The sequence below is a fragment of the Haemaphysalis longicornis genome, unplaced genomic scaffold (genome assembly GCF_048455015.1).
Source record: "Haemaphysalis longicornis isolate Haplotype H1 unplaced genomic scaffold, Haemaphysalis longicornis Haplotype H1 scaffold_23, whole genome shotgun sequence".
NCBI classification, from domain to species: Eukaryota; Metazoa; Arthropoda; class Arachnida; order Ixodida; family Ixodidae; genus Haemaphysalis; species Haemaphysalis longicornis.
The window spans coordinates 5591864-5611553 of record NW_027526306.1 but is presented as its reverse complement, the minus strand read 5'-3'; the positions used below and the strand labels follow the sequence as shown (position 1 = coordinate 5611553).

The 19690-nt window shown below is 48.1% G+C and overlaps 1 protein-coding gene across 1 annotated transcript; it reads right to left on the bottom strand.

The window, feature by feature from the left end:
• Positions 1 to 1907: 1907 nt before the first annotated feature.
• Positions 1908 to 18778, bottom strand: LOC144172545 (uncharacterized). The gene is made up of 7 exons (XM_077701222.1): positions 18758 to 18778; positions 18290 to 18423; positions 11820 to 12111; positions 11288 to 11532; positions 9402 to 9496; positions 6741 to 6880; positions 1908 to 2096 (listed from the first exon to the last, which is right to left on the bottom strand). Exons 2-7 carry the CDS (start codon positions 18406 to 18408, stop codon positions 2052 to 2054), a joined length of 936 nt encoding a protein of 311 aa, XP_077557348.1. The 5' UTR covers positions 18409 to 18423; positions 18758 to 18778; the 3' UTR covers positions 1908 to 2051.
• Positions 18779 to 19690: the final 912 nt, after the last annotated feature.

Sequence of the window (19690 nt, the reverse complement as noted above, 5' to 3'; positions counted from 1 at the left end):
AGCAAAATTAAGCCACTGGCCGGAACATCCCCCGACACGTGGCCCTTAAGTTTCCTCTCCAGCTCCAAGCTTCGGCAGCACACAACTGAACTTTGAGCAGACGACGCATAAGTTTTGTCCACACCTGCCACTTCTTTCCCTTCTATAGATCAGCCATGTAGCCGCCTGTACTCAATGTTTCCATCTAATCTTTAAAGGAGTACTGACACCAATTTTCGGTGTTATTATTTTCACACAGCTTTCTTTAATCAACAGATGTCCTGGCTGAAATATGAGCGGCTTGCAACGCGTGCAACACAGTACAACTTTATCTCATTTATCACGAAGGCAGAACAGCACTCGGAGCTGCATGCAGCAAATGGACATCTGTGTGCCATCATCCCGAGGTAGCGGGAAGAAGTGACACGGCCGTGTGCCTCCAGCGCTCATCAGAAACTCGTGACATAACTTCACAAGTGCAACTGGGTCAAGTGGGCGCTGGTGCATTCACAAACTGATGCATGCAGCCAGAGCTACAGGCATAACCACTGCTCAGAAAGGCACTCTTGGAAAAAAAGTTCCACACACGGGAAACGAGCCAATAATATAGCCCAGGATCGTTACCGAAGTCGCCATCACGACTTTTGTTAAAAGCGGTCATCAAATATGTCGCAATGGTAGGCCTAACGCCGTCAGGCAGCTGAGCCGCTCAGATACGGTGGCGGGGTGGTCAAAACAACGCTTCCATTAGTTTCCACAGTGTTTTGACATCCTCACAAAGCGGAGAGGTCATACCGTGGTTCTGACATGTGCCCCCCAGGCTGAAATCACGGGATAATGAAAGGGAGGATTTTCAAGCTGTTCAATAATGTAATTATCGTGCTCTCACGTATTTACCAGGCCATCAATCATCGATAAAAGGCAATAAAAATGTAACAAAATTTTGCTGCCAGTACTCCGTTAACAAACCCAGTAAACAACCAGTATAACCAAAGTGTTTAATATGCAAAGCCACAGCTATGCAGGCACTAGCAGAGCTACGAAAACAATCACCCTGCCACTGAACCACCATCAGAGCTCCATATGCAAGCATTAACTAGCGCTTTTGCAGAAAAGCCATAGGCATCTACAACATCTGGTGAAGTGCCCAATAACCGCACAAAAGGGAAACTTGTTGCCCTTATTTGGGCTCTAGGTGGTTATAGGCGGCAAATTAGCGACAAGTCAAGCCATGCGCACCACATATACAGTAAGTGCACAGCCCCTGTGTGAGACAACAGGGCTTCAGGCTGCTATATTTCATTGGGTTGAATGTATCGCTAAGAGGCCCAGCAAATACGAGCCAAGCTGTACACAGTCGGACACAGCAAAAAAGAAAAACCTGGATCAACATACAGAAGCCTTTTCATTTTCCTTGTCCTTCTCCAAAAGAATATCAAGCCCACCTGAAAGCCTGTGTACACATCACGGTTCGTATAATATTCGCACAGAGCGGATAGTACGTTTTCCCCCTCTTTTCTTTTTAATTTATCAATGGGATTCTACAGTTTATAGTGCGAAAAGCCCAAAGACGACGAACTTAGAAAAAGGCGAAGACAGCACGCGCACCCGGTCTCGCCCTTTTTCTAAGTGTGTTGTCTTTGCGCTGTTTGCAGAATGTGAACCGCACCAACTTGCCCGTTTCCCAGTCCTGATAAGAAAGGAACCCCCAACACACAATAAGGAGTTAAGACAAGTTTACGTTTGCCCGAACAACTAACTGTGGAAAACAAAATGACTGGCTGTTAAACATTTTTTTGGCCATTCGAAGAAGAAAGGCCATTCACGCATGATCGCCTCGCACTGCCAGGCTTGGACAGGCAACAGATGCAACCATGCGTTTTACAAGAGCCTGCGCATTGCAAGTACGAACGACACTCGCACGGCTCGCAATCTAGAATTTGTATTTCAAGCAACAATCGCGCTACGAATCGTACAAAGCTAAAAGTAAATCAGCGCCTGGAGCGTGGCTGCCACAGTGCCCAGGGATTGTCCATGTACAAGCGGCCGCCTGCGGTCTCCGCAACAACTCTTCAGGAAGCCAGGACCCCAGGCACTGGAACTGCCCCAGTGTTCACCTGGAAAGCACAGGGAACGAGCTTAAAAGGCAGCCACTCTTGCACAATGCCATGTCCACAAAATGGGCACAAAAGTTATTGTCACGGAGTGAGAAGAAAGCAAGGCTTTTGTACAAGTTAACTTTTATTGCAGCAAACTTGTGCTCCCCAAGAAAACACAAGTGTCAAGGAAGCAGCCGACAAAGTGACATGCACAGACGAGCATCAGCGAATAGAATGCTTCAGTGTTTGCTCGGCACAAATTCACCCACAGCGTAGTAGTGGAACAGGCGATTGGATTTTTGGAGCAGTGCTTGGAGCAGCCAAAATGGAGAATCGGAGCACACTTTCCAGCTTTTGGAGCAGGTTGTTGTGGTCCATTAAAATTGTCTTGTAAGGACTACTAATCAGAGCCATGCAATTCCTCAACACGGAATTACACAGATTATAACAGCACTAAAAGAAGCTTTTAGTTGGTTTTTCCAAAAAAAAATTATTGCAAACTTAGAAGCACTAGTTCAAGAAAACAAACATTGTACAAGCAAAACATAAAACCCAAATATCAGCATGATAGGCTTAGGACTTTTTGTGCAAAGAGCGCAGGTTTGACAAAGCTTCCAAGAACTTCCTCTGGCCGTCCTTCAGAAGACTCTGGCCCCTTTGCACATCAGCGAAGTATTTTTTGCTCGTCCCTCTTGAAATGAGAAGATCAGCATTGCGCAACATCTTAGCTGAATCGATTTCGGCCTGCAATTCTTGCTCTTTGTCAGTCCTGCTTGTAGCACTGGAATCACGTGGCTTTGATTTCTCGTTGCGTGGTTCTTTCAATGCCTGGCCTTCAATTCGCTAAATCTGACGATTCCAAGAGCCCTTCACAGCTGTGATGAACTCTCCACTCAGGGGCCTGCACAGCTGCTAACATTACGGTCAAATCTTAGTGATCGACCTGAGCAATCGACCCTAGACGCAATGTCTGGTGTGCTTTAAGCACAGAGGCTCATTGGTTTTCGATGTATTGAAACATTCCAGCCAAGTTTGCTGCTGGCTATCTTGTGCGGGAATATAATCCCTCACGGCCATTGTATGCCGCGCAGCAAGTTCAATTGGTCAGCTGGACCTCTTGAATCACCAAATTTCAAACATTTCCCCCCTCTTCCCAAATGATGATGAAGGCTCTAAAGATGAAGGCTCTAAATGATGCGAAATTGTCGAAAAATGAGAATGTCGCTGGAGCCATCGTTTCAAGAAAGGGACTTGTCGCCAAACAAGTCCCCCTGTTGAACACACCGGGTTCAATGATGTTTTCTTCAAGAATTTCTAATAATTGTTGGTTGGAGTTCCACAGACAAGCGCTTTCAGTGCGTTGCAACATGCAAGCCAAAGAATATCAACCAAGCAACAGACACTCACTCAGTGCTTACGCAGCCTCATGTTGCGTCTATGTTTCTATGAAAACAAAGAATTGCAGAAATTCAAGAATTTTCATAGATTTCCAAGAAGTCCACACTTTCAAGGCCTTGAAAACAAGCTTTTAAAATGCGAGGATTGTCATGGGTTTCGATTACACCCTTAAACCCTGATGGAGCATGCTTGTGACATTTCAACTTCCAACTAATCAAACAGAATCATTCTTTGCTTCGTATTCCCATCACCACAAGTGCCAACAGAGGTTCACAGCTGATTCACAGGTTCCCCTTTTCATAATGCTGTCCCATTCAAAGCATGTAAGCAGCTATGAGCTCCCTGTTTAAGGAACAGCTAGCTGTAGTGTGGTACATCAAAAATGCACTAGAACAGAGTTTAGCGAGTGTGCGAGTGTTCAATGGAAACAACCTGAAGTCTGGGGTAGTCTGAACCCCCCCCCCCCCCCTTTCTCTCTCTCTCTCTCTCTCTCTCTCTCTCTCTCTCTCTCTCTCTCTCTCTCTCTCTAGCTAGCTAGCTGTAGTCTGGTACATGAAAAATGCACTAGAGCAGAGTTTAGCGAGTGTTCAATGGAGACAACCTGAAGTCTGGTAGTCTGAACCCATATTTATCTCTCTCTCTCTCTCTCTCTCTCTCTCTCTCTCTCTCTCTCTCTCTCTCTCTCTCTCTCTCTCTCTCTCTCTCTCTCTCTCTCTCTCTCCCCCCCTCCCTCCCTCCATCCATGATTTGTTTTAACCGTTTGAGATGAGTGGGGACATGCAGTCTGAGTAGGGCAGGTGAGTAGGACTCTGAATGAAATCCAACCGAAAGCTCAAACTCCAAATATCCAAATTAACTAGGAATATGAATGCTTCTCCCAGCCCCCCACTGTTGCCCACCTCTGCTTCTAATCTGCCCCGTCTAAATCAGACTGGATGCCCCCAGTCAGTTGTGCATCACGAATACCTGGTGCAAGTAGCAGCATCACAAATTTCTTGCTCCCTCAGCCAACCCAAACCCTGCAGTAGGCATTCAACTTCAAGCCACCATGTTGTGGAAGCCTAAAAAAGGCAGCCAATGCCCAGTATCAATAACCCCAGCTACGTTTCCACTTGCTCTTGCTCAGAGGAATCTGGGCCCACTTCTGCCATGCGTGTCATGACCTGATCGGCGTATGCAACCCGGAAGTCTGCCTTTGCACAGGACAGAAACAAGCCCACACAATCTGCTTCAAAGCCAGGGGTAATTTGGGGAAGGCACGACATTAATGGAAGAGAAATAAGTGCCTTCCGAGAGGTTTCAGTGGAGAAAAAACTATTAGCCTCCCTCGGTGATTTGGAGAACGTAGAAAGTCAAACCCTCGGCGAAGGTGCAGGTGCAGGTATGCAAAGCCCAGGAAACTTAAAAGCAAAGTGGAAAGCCAGGCTAGTTGAAAATGGTTCATTGACTGCAACTGCGCACAAAAAACTGGACCAAGGGAAGAGAACACACACACCTGCGTTGTGTGTGTTCTCGTCCCTTGGTCCAGTTTTACAGCAAAGCTGTATATGGCTAGGATCCAGCAGATTGTCTCCGGTCCCAGAGCGATGTAGACAGGAATCGTTAGCGAGCTTAGCGCCACGTTGCGGAGCCCACTCAAATCCCCGGAATCGGAAAACTGCGCGCCACACCCCCGGGGCATAAAAAAAACATACAAAATTAACAAAATAAAACGTCCTAGGGCCTTCATGGAGCATGCGCCGTGATTACCATACCCGCAGTATAGTAAATTTTTACCCACGATTGCTGTGTCTTTTGTAGCGTAAGCTACACTGGCCGAGGTTGAGCAGTTTCGCGTGTGCTGTGAAGGGACGTTCTGCGCAAGCGCGAGGGACATCGGATTGGATGCGATTCGATTGGCTTGGCTTAACTTGGCTTGGCGTGGATTGGAATAAAGTGGATTGTGTTGAATTGTGTGGCGTCATAGCTGCGGCAGACGGACTGGCGCCGGCCCGGCCCAGGTATGCGCTTCAATTTCGCAGTAGCCATGTCTGACGTTGCATCGGAGCCGCTTGATAGCCGTTTCACGTGGCTCGTGAAGATGCGTGCTGAGCGTGCGCAAGGAGCAGTGACTGGACAGGAATTGACTTTCAGTTAACAACCAGGAACAATGCTCAATAGCAAATTAAAAAAAAAAAAACGTGTTTTTGCTTCGTGCACCCTTTGGACTACGACCCAGTCAAACCTCACGTGGAGGCTCGGCACCGCAGCTTTGCTGGCCACCCCTCTTCACGGGGTGAAAGGGCTCTGAATTTTTTTTGTGCGCAGTTGCAGTCATGAACCAGGAAACTTCTTGTTTTAAATTAAGATTTCAGTATTCGACATTGAATTTCCTGGTAAGCACCACTCCTGCGGCCAAATTCTTGAACCCTGGCGTCGTTTTGAAGAGCATCGTTAAGGCATCGCTTTGCTCCATCCTCTTGCTTGTCTTCCTGGGACTCCCTGCGCGATTTTGTCGGCTTCCCTCCCCTCCAGACGACACCCCAGCCCTAGAATACACGTACTTGCATGTCAGCACCGCGTCGCTTCAAAATGACACCCACGTTTTAGAGAATTCGGCCCCTCATATGAATACAATTTAAACTGAAACTACGTTGTTCACACACCTTTAAAGACACACGCATTTCTGGTTTGAAATTACCAGAGATCAACGATTAAAAAAAAAAAAAAAAAGAAGAGAAGTTGTTTCACTCAATGTGAAAGCTGCCGGAAGTGCAGAGCCGTGATTCGCCATAATGGGCTGTCGCGCCGTTATCCACTCACTGCTACCGCCCCATGCAATTCAAATTTCCCGCCTTTGCAGCACTCTTGCGGCCCCTGCCTGAAACTGCACTGCCACTTTTTTCACCTACCATTGCAAAAAACAACCCAAGAAGCGCTCCTAACTAAATGAATGTGGATGGTGCCGGTTAATTTCGTATATTTTGCCTCAAATGTACCTACATTTTTCTTTGTGCCAAACAACGGGGAGATGTATGACAAGCGGCAGCGGTTCGCGACTTTCAAACGCTTACGAATACATAAACCGCTTGGCTTTAGAAGCCTCTAGGTTACGCCCTGACGACAGCTGCTACGACGGAACACTGCGTGCCTCTACTTGGGTCCAGTGAGCGAGCTACGTCAACAAGGCGAGCCCCTAAAGTGCTACGCACTTAAGAAGCGCTAAAGGATCACCACCAAAACCCCCGAGGCTCAACTCCCCACTTGGGGTGTTGGGACACTTGCCGTGACTGCAAGCCGTGCACGCTGCTGGGCATCGAGTCCATGGTGCCGAGCAAAGCCGTCGGCGAAGGGGCACTGCAGTGGCCACGCACGGGGGCACAGCCGCTCGGGGTCGTCGGACCCGCTGCTCGGGGTCGGTGGACCTGCACACACAATTACCAGCCAGGCTGTCATTCCTGTGCAGTAAACAGGAAAAGGCGCTAAACAGAGGAGAACGAAGGTAGGCACAAACGACAGATACAGGCGCCAACTTCCAACCCGTTCATGTTGTTCGTGTTTACCTTCATCCCTGTCTGCTTGGTGCCCTTCCCTTCTTACTGCAGAGATGAACCAACAAGCTCTACAAGTTCTGGTATATGGTTCCCGGCCATTTGGCTGGCCTTCCCACCCACATTCTTCAAGCTTTGCCTCTTGCGTGGTGGGAAGGTAAAGTTCGGTTCGGTTCGAAGGAGGGCCCTGGCCTCTGCTACACTAGCCACTACTAAGCCCAACCTACGAATAGACTGTGCGGTGCTTAGCAGAGAAACCAGATGGCGCCACCCTCCCCACACGCGCGCTGTGAAAACTGGAACCCAAATGTAAACACGGGCGGCCGAAGCGATGGCGCGTGATGTGTGGTCAAACGGGGGAAAAGAGAAGCGCGCTCACACTAGGTTGTACGTTTACTTCTCGCTTTCAATAAACCCAATATCAGTCTAACTACGTATACGAAGCAATTGATTGATTGATTGTAGGCGCCGACGCAGCGCAGGCGATGAGGCGCGCCGTAGTGGAGGGCTCCGGATTAATTTTGACCACCTGGGGATCTTTAACGTGCGCCGAAATCTCGTACACACGGGCGTTTTTGCTTTTCGCCTCCATCAGAAAAGCGGCCGCCGCGGCCGGGAATCGAACCCGCGACCTCGTGCTCAGCAGCGCAACGCCTTAGCCACTGAGCCACCACGGCGGGTCGTATACGAAGCAAGAACGCTACAAATTTCGGGCGCGAAGGATGGGATCCCTGAGGGGATACCGAGAAGACCCTGCGAAACAGCACGCCTGCAGAAGAAACTCGAGGGCAAGATCACAAGACGAGCCCACAGAAAGGAGGCAGCGAAAGAGAGCAAGTAAGCCTTCAGGATGGAAGCCCAAGTTCCTACCATTCTTCCTTTCAATCCGCATGTGGATGCGACATCAGTCTCCTCGAGATGAATGAGTTGAAAATTACCTCGTTGCGGCTAACATCACAGAAGATCAGATAAAAAGAGCACACTGCTGCTGAACCTAGCCGGAGAAGCCGTCCACGAGATTTTTCTCACTCTTTCGAACACCGGGGCTCTCTGACATGGCTGTTGCGAAACCGAAGGCTCACTTTGCACCAAAAACGTCTTTGAAAGGCAGCTGTTTTGACAAGCTAAGCAAAAATCAACAGAATATATAACCGAGTCTCAAGTGATAGAAGGAACCACGTCGTCGATCCCAAGAAGGAATGCTCTGCGGGACCCAGACATTCCGCTGCAGCGGTTACTCCTCAAAGGTCGCAGCGTTCAGAATGTTGAAAGACAAGCAGCTGACATGGAGAGAAGGAAGTGCCGGTTGCGGTGAACAAGGTGACCCAAGAGAAGAAACAGTGGTCGAAACAGCAGAAGAAGAAAGCAGAACAAAAAGTTGCAAGTGGCAGACGCACATGCTGCGTAGAAAAGTGCCCGCACGAGGGAGGCAGAGAGAAATGTCCGGTGTGGGGATCCACACTTGCTACAGTTGCAACAAGAACCATTTTGCCAAAATGTGCCAAACGCCCAAGGAGATGCGAATGGTCAGAGAGACAAACAACTAAGAAGATGATCCAGAAGAACTCTTCTGCATGCAAGGAAACAACTCTAAAAGTTCCTAACGTGCTTGTGGAGATAGAAGGAGCCAGAAAGGGAACTTTACGTGGACTCTGGAGCGGGAGTTGATGTGATTGGAGGAGGAGCGTAGAGAGACATTCTGAAAATGCTCTTGCAGGAGACCATCATTCACCTGGTTCTGTACGGAGGGATCCAAGCTTTTCCAGTGATGGGACTGTTCACAGTAACAATTAAGGACAGGAAGACGTGCAACGAAGACCAACGTGTACGTCATAAAAGGACAACACGCATCCCTTCTGAGTTACACCACAGCGACCAACCTTGGACTTGTACAGCTGCAGTATGGTGTAGAAGAGAAGTCAAGAGTTGATCCTGAGAGAGAATTTCCAAGTCTCTTTACTGGACTCGGGAAACTGATCCAGGTCAAGCTTCAGATCAAGACGAATGTAAAGCCTGTGGCCCACCCACACAGAAGGATACCATTTAAGATGCAAAATGGAGTAAAAAAAGTGAGAAGACTCGACGAAGAAGACACCACCGAACCAGAAGAGGACTGACGGAAATTGATGCACACTGTACAAGATGAATATTACTTTGCTGTCACGATTCCCACCAAATTACGTAAAAAAATACCGCCGTCTCCCGCTTGATTTCCAGCAAATTCAAGGCAGTGCAGTAAAGATTATAAGGAGGATGAAAGTTTAAAAAAGAGTTTTGTGAGCAGACCTCACATTGTACTACAATCATTTATTAAACAGCCCCATACTGCGTGCCACATGCGGGGCTTGTAGCGCAGACAAAGAGAAGGTGTCCCCAAGAAGCCCAGCTCTCATACCTTGGAGTCCATGCGGAAGCAGCCGGGCTGGTTCACCCGGCATTCCCGCGAGCAGCGACGTCGTAATGCTCTGCCACCCACGGTCACTCCACTGCCTGCGCAAAGCGGGTGCGAGAATGGACTCCCCTGTGACGTCAACGAAACCCTGACAGGTTTGCGGAAGACTCTCTCAGGAAGTGAAGCAACGTTTCTTCGCCTCGTGTCTGTTGCATCTCTTTCAAGCATGTGCAGCCAGAGATAGAGGACTGAACTGCATTCCATAGAGAAGGCGTATTTCGTAGGACACTGGCGTACGTAAACATTCGGAATCTGTAATACCTCGAGTACGTTGTGTTTGCTGTTTCTTCAAGAGTGCACTGCACTCTCAGCATTTGCAGCACTGTAGATCTTCAAACATTCGGAAGTTTTAATTGATTGTCACTCAAACTTAGCAATGCACACAAGCAAATACCTTGACATCTTCAAGGCCACATGTTCGCCTTCTCTTTGTCCACAACTAGCTGTCTAGTTACAATGCTAACGCTGACATGAAGAACCCTGCTTAGTACCAGCTATGTATTGATGTTTTGTCTCAAATATGCATAACACTTTCTTTTTACTCAACAATGTTGGATCTAGAAGCCCCCAACCCCCATGTATGTGCTCATGTTTGCCAGCATTTGTGGTCACTGAGGTTCTTGGAGACATCCCAAGAAAACCATGCAATTACTAAAAGGGGCATGCATTCTTCCCAAATTAGTTTTGCAAAAGTGCCAAGGTAAACGAAATATGGCACTAGAATATTCAATGGACGCTGCAGCAATTTTTTTTTCCAAACTCTCATTTCTGACTGCATCATCGTGTATATCAACAGACATAACCCCCCTTGCAGTCATCAGTGTGCAAAGAAGAAAAGGAGATGTGCCATTTGCAGCTGTCACAGACTGCCGCAGTGATGCCACACCAAATTCACTAATAGCACTTTGATGCCATCTCTGCATCCAAAATAGTTATGTTCCCTTAATTATTCCTTAATAACAGACAAAATTATCCACACAGCTTGCTCATACGAACAATGCTGGCACAATTAAAGGCCAACCCGCCACAACTACTACACGTGCATGCACACACAGAGCTCTACAACCAGAAATAGTTGATAGAATTATTTCTACGGTTGAGGCACAGTTTTTTACACTCGTCCTCCATTCATTCACCAAGTGGCGTTCGTGCTAATGGCATTTATTTAGAACTTCTGTCTGGCTTTCGTAACTGTTTTCCTTTTTCTTTGGTTTCAACAGTATCGTGCTTCCTACGGGAAAGTCGTACTACGCAGTTGGAAATTTTGTGCGCTGTTCACTTTATTATTCTTCTTTTGTGACCTTTCTTCCCTTCTAGATGCCACATTTTGTTGCTGCATCTATTCACAAAAAGCAAACTTTGGTTACTGTGAGTGACATTGTTTTGAATTGTGTGCCATGCTCCAAATTGTCAAAAGCCTGAGGAGCGCTTCCAGCTGAGGAGTCATTGTGTTAAATTGAAACACTTGTTTAGTGCCGTACCACATACAAATTTCGTTCACATGTCAAATAATGATTTAATTTCTCCATGCACTGCAACTTTGTATGCATTTCCCTAAAGGTACTTAATTGTCAGCTAAGCTTACACAGTCTTCAACCCGAGGCAAAGAAACTTTATTGGATGCACCTTAAATGCTTGCAGTTGGGAAGATGGGGAATGTCACGTGCCAAGCACAAAGCCAACCAATCAGTCCGACGCCGACAGACAGGTTTGCACCATTCAGATACATTTGCACAACATACGCCTCATAGAAAGCTGTGTGCTAGGCCAGTAGCCATTCCCCAGGGCCCCTTGAATGAGTGAGGAACGATCGCAGGCTGTTCACGTACCCCACCAGGACGACAGCAGCAGACTGGAGCAGCAACATGGCCGCAGACCCCAGCATCGGCTTCGCTGCCGGCTCACCAGGCTCCTCCAGAGCCTGAATGGCTGGCAGCTGTTGCAGGATGTGGGACAGCCTGGCCTGCCAGCCGTGCCCAGCCCTGCCCGCTCTGTCCCTCTGGGCTCCAGGAAGAGTGGTGCGACTGGAGCAGGAGCCACGGTGGTTCTCCTTTTCTTCGCTGCCCTTGCGCTTCTGCAAAAGACAGGTTTCCTCTTCATTTCAGGCCACTGAGGTTGTCCTCAGACGGGTCGCATTACACCAACCCTAAGGAAGGAATTCCAACCAGCAGCCACCCGGGGAGTGCATTTCTACTTGAAGACTCCCAAGCCCTTTCTAGGCTGGTACAGAGTGGGAGAAGCCGTACATTTCGCCAACATATCAAGCAAACTAACAATCTTTTGCATCCGGCAACTACCAAGCCAGTGATTGGAGTTATTCTGAAGCCCTGGCTGTGCATTTTAGGGGAGGACATGGCTTACCTGGGAGAAGGGGCCAGCTCGAAGGCCACTGTCAAGGGGTAGGGTCGGAGGGGAAGGTGGAGCAGCGGTGTCAGAGGGGGAGTAGTAGTGGCACTCCCAGCCCGCATAGTAGAGGAAGGAGTGGCCCCACTCGGGCGCCTGGTGCCAGCCCAGCTGCTGCACAGGGCAGCAGGCCACCAGGTAGCTGCCCAGGGCACCAAAGCACCAGGCGGCCAGGACTGGGCCCCTCCCCATCGTTCTCCTCCCCAGAGCGTGGGGCCCCCACCACTGTTCCACAAGCCAGAGAGCACGCCTGCGGTGGAAGGGCATCGCGAGTGTTGGTTGTTGACTGTGCCTTGTGATGTATGCCAATGAAAAATTTAGAGCCCTGCTACTGCTACAACGGGGAAAGAGCAGTGAAGCTCTATCGGTGGACAACTACGTGGACAACTACGTGAAATTTTGTACGATGACCTGCCATATTCATTGAAAAAAGACACATACACATTCTTACAATTAATTCTGAATTATATCTCACATAATTTCTTTTGGATAGTTCTGATAAAACAAGAACTACAGCCTTTTTTTCTGCAACATACTCCCCCTGCAGACGGTCAATGTATCGACAGTACATTTATAGCTACACTGTGCACCAAGAGCACAAGTAAATGAAACTGTGCATAATTAGGGTTGTTCGTTTTTGGGTAAAACCCGATTTTACCTGATTTTCACGCCCTGAACATGATTGAGGATGATCGGTTTAAACCTGACTTCTCCCCTTCAAAGTAGCGATCTGCACAATTGTGGTCAGATGGTCCGCCATTCTCCACCAGTACTTACTGGAAGCAGGCGCCACAAACAGAGCTTTTGAATTCATTGAGCTCGCTACCACAGGCTGGCAAAGCAGCATTGACATTGTTGTGCTATAGGGACCGGGCGGCCGTTGTATGGCACCACCGTCACTTCAGCCCGTGGCGAACCGCTCGTCAGTGGCGGATTCCAGTCTGGAAGGTTGGCATCTGCTCACAAGGCCTAATTTGAGATAACCTGTGGCTGACAATGCGTGGCCAGATTAGTCTGCACTATCCTTTCTCACTTTCTTTGCAGAGCAAGGCATAGGAAGCAAAATCCCGATTTTGTGGCTCGACATGCTCTGAAGCATTGCTTTACAACACTGATTTACATCGTTCCTCACCACCAGTGGAGAGTCTGAAGCCGTGGTGGCAAGAAATGCGAGAAAAGACAGTGAAGATGTGCATGTGCACACCATTTCAAACTGACCGTCATCAGCAGATGTGGCCCCTGCTATCTTAACCGCATCGTTCCAGATCAAATCAAAAAGGATTCCAGGTGAAAATGGACTGCATATTCATGCTGAAAATGAGGATTTCCAGCCGCATTTCCAGTGTAATTTTCCAGCGCCAGCTGTGAATATCAATTTCCCGTTTGAAACATAACCTTCCCAGTGAGAAATATTGAATTAGAGCCAGAACACATTTCTTTTTCTCACGGGAAATTTGTGACCCGTCCAAAAAAGATTTCCAGCCGGAGATAGAATTCCAAATGCTGGATGGAAAAGATACTTCCAGCCACAGCCGGAGGTGCTCCTGGAAATGAACATTGTAGCACTTTGAGCTTTTAAAGTGCACAACATAAAGTGTGCTAATCACCTTACAATGTAAATAAATCACTTCAACAATAAGCGATCCCAAACTAGAAAGCAACAACCTTTTCAAAATTGTTTTAATTGTGCACGGACTACATTTTCATGTGCCTGTGCCCGGCGCCATTTCACACGTTTAATACGTGTCCGACTGCTCTCGTTGGCATACGTGCAGAGGCCCACACCACGTGGCTGTAACGCGTGTTATGTCCTCTTTTAGACTAAACTTTTGACAGTGTATTCAATTCTTTTCTCTACAGAAGTTTTGTTCGTGCTCGTGCTGTTCGTGGAAGACGTTGACAGGATCGCTTTCGCATTATTTGCATCGCTTGTCGATAAAGTTAAATGCTCGGAAAAAGATGTGGTTGCAACAATGGACTGCGTACTGTTCAAATGCACTGATACTACCAAATACAGGTCAAATCTATGAGCTTTGTAGCTTTCTTTAGTGTTGGGCATTTGAGGGAAGCGGAATCAAAATGCGTGCACGCTTATAGCCCTAACGCAGTCTTGATCACTGCAGCAACTTTGCACCAGGAGTGGCACTCTGGTAAAAACAGTGCATTGTGCCTCGCTAAAGTTCGACAGGGTCATTGGTTATTATATCCCGGTGGCCTGTGCACAGTGCGCAAGTGGCTGTTAAAGGTCTTAGTGCGTTCCAGAAATCGGCGTCTGTTTTAATAAACCCAGCATAATTAATGCACGAGCCATGCGGCGCCGTCAACAATTTGAAGTGCGGCAGTCACATGTGATATGTTACAAGGTGAGCGCATTTATAATAAATCTGTTTTTTTCTAGCATCGGATAGGCAACGTCTATGTCGCAGAATGTGGTACAAGAGGCTTGCAACCCAGAAGACTGCCAGTGTAATGACCAGAAAGTGGCATTGAGAACTCTAATAAGCACATATAAGATGGAAATGGTTTGATTGGCAGTTTTGCAAAGCTCACAAAATCACTTGACAACGTGGTTTTTCATCATGCCTTATTTTTCATAGGCTACCTGAATGACTGGGAGGACTATTTATCCAAAGAAGGTGGAGGTTCCGGCCCCTGTGGATGTTCTGGGTACACAAGCGACAAGGCTGAAAATATGTAATATATGGCACGACAATGTAGTTTTAAATTTTTAACCTGGCCTCTGTGTTGCTGCTTCAGGGCACAAAAACCCACACAGAAGTTTTTTTTTTATTATTCAGAAATGCTGATGGTGTTTTGGTGTCCGCTACAAACGACTTCAGGTCAGAATGTTGTACATAAAAATTAAATTTGGTAAAGCGCGCTACTGCAAAACTTAGCAAAAAAAAAAGGTGATTTCTAGCTGGAAATGGAGGAGAATCCAGCATGAAATAACTTAGAAGTGATTTCTTGCTGAAAAGTGGGGCAGAATCCAGCAAAAAAAAAAAAATTCTGTTTGAGAAGTGGTGCACAATCCAGCAAGAAAATTTCCAGCTAGTAAGCTATACAATTCTGGTTGGAAATAATGGTATTTCCAGAAAGAAAACGGTGACTTCCAGTTAGAAGTGGGCATTTTTCCAGCTGGGAATGGTGCGATAGACGTGCCATTTCTGGCTGGACACAAGCCTGAAAATTTAGATTTACAGCCAGTGGTTCCGGCTGTTTCATAATACAGCCGGGACTGGAACTCATTTCAATCTAGGATGTCATAAACGCAGCCGGTGAAACGGCAGAATAGATGCGCGGTGACTAACATCAGCTAATGTATTCGCACTTTCCAGCAACGGTGGCGCCGCCGCGCGCCTTTTTTCCGAAGCTATTTGTAGATGATAGGCGTCCCGGCGAAGGCAGCCGGAGCGTTCGGAAACACGGGGATTGATAACGCAAAACCAAAAAGCAATCGTATGTGCTGTGCACCGCAGTATAGAAATCGCTCAGTGCCGGGGAAAGACAGCGTTCATACCTTTGCTGGAGATGAAAAAGGTTTGGATAATTATGCTCCGCATTGGAAAAGGTGACACAATGGGGTTTGCAGTAGTCACTTCACGAAAGCGTACTTCTTCTGGAGCAATCTCCCTAAGTTTAGTTCGCTCTCTCGTGATTGATGGTGTGCTTATCCTGAAAGTTGAGTGTGTCGCTTATAGAGAGAGAGAAGGCTCTTTATTAGAAAAGAAAGCCGAGATGTTTGCCGGAATTGCGACACCGACATGCTACTCGGCGGGGGAAGGGGGAGGGGGAAAGAAAAGGGCCCATAGATTACAGGGCAGAAGAAAGAGGAAGAAAGAAAAGAAATAAAAGAAGACAGAAAAATAACAAGAAAAGCACACTCAGTTTGTGAGTAGTAAGATTACAAAGTCTGTCTTCAAAACTCTAAATCACTGCAGTGACGCCAATCTCGTCCAGATAGTCGAACAACGCCTCCAGTACTTTGCGTTGAGCTGGTGGAGATGGCCATGGACCAAGAAGTACTTTCAAGGTCATTGGTCCTGGGCTGAGGCGCTCTAGTTTCTGCGCAAGACTACATCTTGCGTGTATGTATGCAGAGCATTCCAGCAGCAAATGCTTCACGGTTTCTGGTGACCCGCAGTTGTCACAGTAAGGGTTTGTGGTGACACCAAGTCGAAAAAGGTATGCCTTCGTAAGCGCTGCGTTGAGACGAAGTCGGTGATATAATGTCTCTAATCGGCGCGGAAGTACCTCTGGCAGCCTCATCCTGAGCTCAGGGTCTATGTAGCGTAGGACGGCATGGTGGTGATCTGGAAGGGACCAGAGGCGGTTCCGTTCCATTAAAACAAGCGCCTTCGCCATAGTTCTGGCATCACGCTTAGTGAAAAAAATCTTCCTCACATTGCGCATTTCCAGGCCCCTGCGAGCAGCTTCGTCCGCCTTCTCATTTCCTAAAACACCACAGTGACCGGGAAGCCACTGAAACGTTATGCGGTGTCCAGCGTCGTTGGCAAGGTGGTGCAGGTATGTGACGTTGCGAGAGGCATGTTCATGTAGGGTGAAGCAGTCGCTGCGTCGCAGGTTTTGGAGAGCCGCCTTCGAGTCTGTGAAAACAGTCCATTGCTTTGGCTGCTGGCGTAAAATGTAGCGTATAGCTTCCTTGATGGCGTGAAGCTCGGCGGTCATCGATGATGTCGCACGCTCGAGGCGATAGGAGAACGTCTGGCCAGTAGAGGGAATAAATATTCCGGAGGAACTGCGCTCAGGTGTGCAGGAGCCATCTGTGAAGATGTGGTTTGCGTCCGAGTACAGCCAGCTGATATGCCGAAGTGTTAATTGTAAGAGTACGCTTTGAGGCATGCTCTTTTTGGAGCCGATTCCGGGGATGCTGCATCTGATATGTAGGGGCGAGAGGGTCCAGGGTGGAAAATTATAGACGGCATTGCTTTTGGTGCCTGGGAGGGAACAAAAAGATTTAATGTCCTGAGTGTTTGCCCGAAACTCGAATTATCATCTTCAACCATGCGTGTTAGTATACGGCTCTTGGCATGCAGCCGATGTCGCAGATGTATTCGCACAGTCTCCTGGAGTCGAATCACTTCCAGAGGCAGACAGCCAGATTCAGCGATCGTACCTAGGCACGACGACCCTTTCGGGAGGCCGAGGCAGATGCGGAGGCAGTTGTGTCGCTTATTAATAGGTGGTCTGCAGCCACTGAAACCGCGGTAGAAGAAAGGCGATGTGCCGCCACATAACATTCCTATGCGCACGCAGGAGAAGAAAGTGAAGGCAAGAACTACAGGAGAACGTCATGGTTCTGTTATTAACGTGCTCGTTTTTTTTAAATTAATGAATTCCAGTTGTATTTTGCGCTTCGTTGGGTCACTTGTGCTTCGTTCTCTTTTTAGCATTATGTGTGATTACTGTTTTGAACTTGCTGCTGTTTTTTCTTTCTCAAATTCCCACTGGAATGGGCGATGTAGGTATTTGTAATAAATAAATAAACTTGTTACTGTGACATCGTCGTTTCCGACAGAGCGCTGAAAGCACTGCACAGCTGATGTATCAGACCCTGCCGTAGAGGCGTCAGCGTTTGATATTTAGTTTCGGTATTTTTATTATTACCTGCAACTTGCACAAACGCCGTTGGATCTTTCCCTGTAAAAAGAGCTAACAAAATTATAATTTACTGGCTTTATTCGCACTTCACCCGACACAATTGTGCAAGTGGCAGTAACAAAACGCTGTGCTCGGTTGATTCTACCGAGCTCTGCTTGGCGCCTAATAAATATTCGTAAAGTGCGCTTGACAATTTCACGAGCATGGATGGAAGTGTAGCACCCTTTATAGAACCTGCAGTGGCAACAAACGTTCACGCAGTGCGGTTGGCTGGTGACGCCATTCGGTTGCAAGCACAATCCCTTGATGCTCAGCATGTCATCGGTGGCCTCCCTGATGCCGCAATACGCTGTGACTGGCGTTATAAACTGCTTCGCCTTCGACAAAGCACCTTCGTGTATCATCGGCAAGGGGAAAGATGGTCTGAAGAGGCACTAATGGGCCCGGATTGGCTTTTCTCTCCAGATGCGCGCGCTTACGCGACGTCCCGATCATCGTCCGGTCCTCCATTTTGGATACCCCGTCGCGCCACCTATATTCGCTGGAAAGTGCGAATAGAAGGCTTTGAAACCTAATACGATGGCCAGCAATCGGCAACAGGAGACTCTCGCAGTAAATTGACGACTAAAGGGGCTGCCCGAGACTTGCGCAGGTATTCCGCGATGAGACGTGCCCCGTGTCTGTTTTAGCATTGTTTCCGCCGTTGAGACACACTTTTCACTGGGCTCTAGATATTTCAAGCATACGATTCGCCGAGCAGACATGGCGAGCATTGTTGTGGTGAGAGCAAGCTGCCGCATACTCACGAAAGGGAGCTGTTACAGCCGCCGCTGGACGAGCCGAATGACAGCTTAGGCGCGGGTCTGGTCTTCCCATGGGTCTTCCCGTCTCGCATGGGGACCACCGCTGACGTGGCAGCGTGCATCAGCGGGCTCGAGCGCTGCAAGACAATGCATAACTGTGTAAAAAAAGAAATTGCACGCACAGAGACTACCAGACGTTGAAAGCAAATGGCAACTGGGAAATACGCGCTAAGAGCTCCTTGCTCAGATGGCAGGCACCTAAACAAGAAGACGGAGGACAAGAGCGCGTCAAGCCTAATTCTGACCGCGATCTGACCTTTTCGCTGTTGAACGAAAATTAACCTCGACAAAACAAGGAACGGGGCATCGAGCGCCGAGGGACTCACTCGAGTGGACAGAGCGGGCGACGCAGACTGCACACGTAACCGTGAGCCAACCGCGTTCAGGGTCGTAATGGGTGGCACTACAAACCTCCTGCTGGACAGAATCGATGGAATCACAGAAATGAAATCTTCCAGCACGAGAAATCGTAGAACGCGACTACGAGACGCGCGTGCCCTCCTCGTGCTCCTCAAAAGCTGCCGGGCTGCTGCTGGCCAATCACAATGCGCCGTGTGCATGCATGGTCGTTAGGCTTTTCAAACCGTTTTCATTTTTAATAAAAAAAAATTATCGACACAAAATAAAAGCACTTTATCTACTGTTCATAACTATTGTTATTGTGTTGTAATAGAAAAAAGGCAGCGTCTGGAACCCCGCGCGGGGCACGAGATTTAGCCCCCTCGCAGCGGCTCCTGCCCCGCGTGACGTCATATATACGTCATAGTGACGTCATATTAACAGCAATTGTTATTAGTTTGCGTAGTAGAATACAAAAAGCACACTTTTTTACATTTTAATAAAAAATTAGGAAGCCACTCATTTGCTAGAAGTTGTATAAAAGAATTTTTTTGTTCGTTCTTGCGGAAGCCGCCGCTGCTGGCGGTATGGCGTATCCGAAAGTGCCGAAATAGCGTCACTGCCGAAAGCCCTGAATGCCTGAATTTCTTGGGTCGACAACGTAGATGAAGCAGAGTTGATAGAGTTAGAAGCACTATCAGAATGTGCGAGAACGTTGCCGTATGCGGGCACCAAGCCAGCCTTTCCACACGGTAGCGAAATCCTCTCGAGTAATGCTGACCTGTGACCGCCTGCTGTATGCCGGTGGTACCTGCGTTAGATCTACGACATCGCGCAGCCGAGTGGCCCCGTTCGAACAACCCACGTCCCACGCAAGAAAAGACCGTCCGAGCGTGATTATGTGAGCCTGCTGCGGCATGTCCGCGCGGCGGCATCTGCTATCAACAGTTTTGCACCACGGCAAGTTCAGAATGCTTAAATGGGTGGCCTGAAATCGCGGTGTTT